The 4,507-nt window shown below is 33.3% G+C and overlaps 1 protein-coding gene across 1 annotated transcript; it reads left to right on the top strand.

The window, feature by feature from the left end:
• Positions 1 to 714: 714 nt before the first annotated feature.
• On the top strand, positions 715 to 4,504 carry Tsp_12292 (putative protein tag-76; the record flags this gene model as incomplete). Its single annotated transcript, XM_003366607.1, has 18 exons — positions 715 to 727; positions 838 to 947; positions 1,033 to 1,192; positions 1,269 to 1,381; positions 1,454 to 1,641; positions 1,703 to 1,869; positions 1,916 to 2,074; positions 2,139 to 2,305; positions 2,416 to 2,487; positions 2,540 to 2,722; positions 2,792 to 2,916; positions 2,982 to 3,175; positions 3,248 to 3,417; positions 3,502 to 3,576; positions 3,637 to 3,831; positions 3,889 to 4,125; positions 4,175 to 4,365; positions 4,425 to 4,504. Coding segments are annotated over exons 1-18 (2,599 nt in total), but the record flags the coding sequence as incomplete, so codon positions are not given.
• Positions 4,505 to 4,507: the final 3 nt, after the last annotated feature.

Raw genomic sequence — 4,507 nt, 5'->3', positions numbered from 1 at the left:
GAAAGCTGCTAGGTGGAACGGAAAACGTTCGTCATCTTCATCGGATGCTTAGCCGAGGTTTCCCTTCTCCTGGAATAAATTCCACAGGGTTTTCCCACAAATGGGAAATGCTATTATTCATGTCCATATATAGTAATTTAATGGAAATGCACCCCCATATTTGATAAAACGCTGATGAACAACAATCATCCAATTATGGATCAAAGTTGAATAGCTAATTAAATGGCACAAGTTATTCGCCCAATCACTTATCATATTGATCAGCTAATAAAGTAGCAGAAGTTATAAGCCAATTAACGATCAATTGCGTGCAACCTATCAGCGAACAGCCAATCAAAAACAGTAGGAGGTGTTAGGGGGACTTCAACTAATAGCTCGTCTCAAAGCAATGCACCAATCACAGTGAAATTTGATGCGATTGGTATTTGAATAATTAAATGTGCTATCACGTGTTGTGGAGGCAATCATTACGATAAGTGAAAACGAACGCTACCCATTCGAAGTTGAAAAGTTGACGCTTGTTGGCATATTTTTAATATTCTAATATTACAGAAAGTTGTATTTTATTATTTTCTTGATTTATTTAATCACGATTAATAGTCTCAGTTTACCTAAAGATTAGGTACAATTTGCTTACTGTGCTTACTGTAAATCTGCGTTCATTTGCCCAGTAAACTGTTGTTGCTGTTCTATTCTCAACTTGTATTGCTTCCAATGTGTGAACAAAGTAAGTATTGTTGTTATTTTATGTAAATGCTGAATAGCATCTTCCATTGTTGTTTGATTTTTAATTTTATGAAAAAGCAGTGGCATAACTGAAAAATATATTTATCAAAGTTCATGAACCGCATCTTATTTCAGCAACTGTTGAGCAGTTTTTGATCACTGAATTACTTTTAGGCCAAGATACGAATGTAGCTGCAGATGAATTGTTGCAGTTACGTTTAGTAAGTATTATTTAATGTTTTATTAAATTATTTACTACTGTTGTTGTTGATGCGGTGGTGGCTTTTTTAGAAAGAATTAGTGAAGCGACATGGGTACGGGACTGTTGGCAAGCCGATAAAATTAGCATGTAATTATTTTCCACTGATAAAATTACAGAAGGGTGATATTATGGTTAACAGATATCACATCGACATACAACATCCGCGTTTAAAGTTGAATTGGTTCGATTTTAATTTGTTGTCAAGTTTTATTATAGTTTTAATGTGTTTTTATTTTCTGTTGGGGTGATGACAATCGTGACATATTTTGGGCATATGTAGTGAAGCGTTCAGATATTTCTCGTGATCCATTTAAATTAGCATACGATGGGAAGAGTACTTTGTTCACAGTTGACAAATTACATTTGAAGCAAGTCGGTGAAGAAGCAGATACGGTTCGTTGTAAAAATTGATTCCAGAGTTTTATAAATTGTAATTTTCAAATATGAATATTTTTATATTTTAAGGAAAAATTTTCCTTCAAAACCGCTCGAGAAAATAAGCCATCAGAGTTGTCAATTTTGATTAAATTCACTGGTCTGGTTCATTTGGACTTTCGAAATGCAGAAGCCGGTTCACTGGATGAACGTAAAAAGGGTCCAATTCAATTTTTGGATATATTGTTTGCACAAGGGCGTTCATCTCCAATATTCGAGTAAATTTCTGTTTAGCAATTTTAATTTATGACTTTTGAAAATGAATTGAAATAATTTCAGTTTGTCGAAATCATTCAAAGCAGTCAGGAATTCATTTTATTGCATTCCACAAGGTGCTGGTGCGGACATGAAATATGGCATTGAATTGTGGAGAGGCTTGTTCATTTCAGCGCGCGTAATTGATGGTTTTCGACCAGCGATTAATATTGATGGTGTGATGGAAATTGGTTTTCATTTTTGTGAAAAACTTTTAATAATTGAAATGGATTTTAGTATCACACAGTTGCTTTTACAAGCGTCAGTCACTGATAAATTTGATTTGCGACATATTGAATGGTGATGAACGTGAAGTAAAATTTCATCCAAATCAGCTTAGACTGGATACCCGACTTCAACCAGAACAGTTGAGCTTGTTGATACCAGAATTAAAAGGTAATCGATATTGGAATATTTGAAATATATTTCAATGTTTGCGTTGTTTTGTTTATTAATTTAGGGGTTAGCATTCATACAACACATCGAAATCAAGATCGAATTTATCGTATTAAAGATATACTCAGTACGGCAGTATCGATGAAATTCAAAAGAGATGGAAAAGAAGTTTCAGTTGCGGAATATTTTCGTGACGTTTATGGGCCATTAAAGTATCCAAATTTGCCCTTGGTTCAAGTCGGAAGTAAAACAAAAGCAATTTATTTCCCAGTTGAATTATAAAAATCTGATAATTGATTAAACTTTTATTAAATACAATGAATTTATTTTGGCCAATTTAGCTTTGTCAAGTCGCGAACTGTCAAAGATACAACAAGAAATTGAAAGCGTGTCAAACGACTTCTATAATTCGAGTATGTTAATGATTTCAAATATTGATAATAATGAATAAATTGTTATATTTAGTTTGCTTCGACAGACGCTCCTACTCGAAATCTAAAGTGTATTGACATGGTCAAGAAATCAAATTTCAATAGTGATCCATTTTTGAAAAGTTTTGGCGTACAAATTAAAGCGGAACCAATGATTGTTGATGGACGAGTCTTGCCTCCGCCTAGGTTGGAATATGGTAAAGGAAATGGAGGACGTGTAAATAATAATTATTCATATCATTCATTTTGAAAAATATTTGTTTCATAATTTTTCTCATATGTTTAGCAAATAATTCTTACACCAAAAGATGGAGCATGGAATTCGAATGAATTTAAATTTTTTGAATCTGCTTATTGTGAATCATTTGGATTTGTATCGTTTCTACCACCACATAAAGCATCAATGTTACAGTGAGTATTGCAAAATTTCATTAATAAATCATATTAGCTTTGTTGATTATTTGCTTGATTTCTAGGGAATTTTGTCTGCAAATTGTCAGAACATGTCGTAGTACAGGAATTGAAATGCCGGACAGCCCAAAATTTTATGAACAAGCGCGGAAAAATGATACCGTAGAAATGGTATTCAAACGTATTGCTGACAAATGTGACAGAGATGGAATAAAATGTGATTTGGTATTTGTTGCGTTATTTTCATCTGAACAATATGGTAATGATTGTTTTGTTGTTATATGATGAAATTTATTTTATTAATGCTGAATGTATTTTTACCTTTTTTAAGCTCAAGTGAAATCTTGTGGTGATATCACTTTTGGATTGGTCACTCAGTGTGTATTACCGAAAACAATAAGTGATGTCGCAGTAAAGAATAGTTATTCGACGATGTTAAATATTGCGATGAAAATAAATATGAAAATTGGTGGCATCAATACAAAATTACTGGAAGATGAAGTGTATGAGATTGAATTTATGAATGCGTATGAAAAAATCTTGAATGGAAGTATTTTGTTTAGTTTGGATAATTATTTGTATAAGAATAATGCATTGGTAATTGGTGTGGATGTGGTTCATCCATCAGCTGTAGAAACGCATTTACCATCAATAGCTTCGGTGGGTATTATTCATTTTATTGTTCTTTGAAATTATTGAAGGAATATTTTCGATTTGTAGGTTGTTGGAAATGTTGATGCAAATGTAACGAAATTTCATGCCTCGGTGAAAATACAACCAGCTAAGCAAGAACTGATCACAGGATTTATCGAACAATTTTCTGATCGTTTACTGGAATACGTTGATGTTAATGGTACTGCCCTGAAAAATATTATTGTTTATCGAGATGGAGTGTCAGAAGGTCAATTTATGCAGGTGAAATTGTGTTGTATTATTAATTAAAGCGAAGTAAAAATTCATTTTTTTAAAAAGGTTTTGGAAGAAGAACTGCCTGCTCTTCGTAGGGCTTGCAAATCATTTGCAACAAATTACCGGCCGTTGATTACGTTTATTGTGGTTCAAAAGCGACATCATGCTCGATTTTTTTGTTGTGATGAAGCTGCAGCACGAGGACGCGGGAAAAACATCCCTGCTGGTACTGTTATCGATAGAGTAGTGACATCTCCTAATGAATATGATTTCTTTTTGTGCAGTCATCATGGAATTCAAGTATGACTTTATGAAATGTTTTGAATCTTTATTATTATTTGAATTGCAGGGAACTAGTAGACCGACGCGATATCATGTGCTGCTTGATGAAAGCAACATGGATGCGAATGCAATGCAATCAGTTACATACTATTTATGCCATCTATATGGTAGATGTGCTCGCTCTGTCAGTATACCAGCACCAGTATATTTTGCAGATTTAGTTTGCGCCCGTGCTCGTTATCATGTTCTTGCAGCATTGTAAGTTTGATTAATTAACTTATTTAAAAATGAATGAATTATTGAATTTTATTTTTTAGAAATTCTGGTCTAGTGGAAAAGTTTTCTGATGAGGACAGTAACAGCAGTAGTAGTAGTAGTAGTAGTAGTAGTAGTAGTAGTA

This window comes from Trichinella spiralis (assembly GCF_000181795.1).
Source record: "Trichinella spiralis strain ISS 195 chromosome Unknown Scfld5734, whole genome shotgun sequence".
Classification (NCBI taxonomy): domain Eukaryota; kingdom Metazoa; phylum Nematoda; class Enoplea; order Trichinellida; family Trichinellidae; genus Trichinella; species Trichinella spiralis.
Note: the sequence above shows the minus strand (reverse complement) of the source record. Positions and strands in the feature narration are given on the sequence as shown.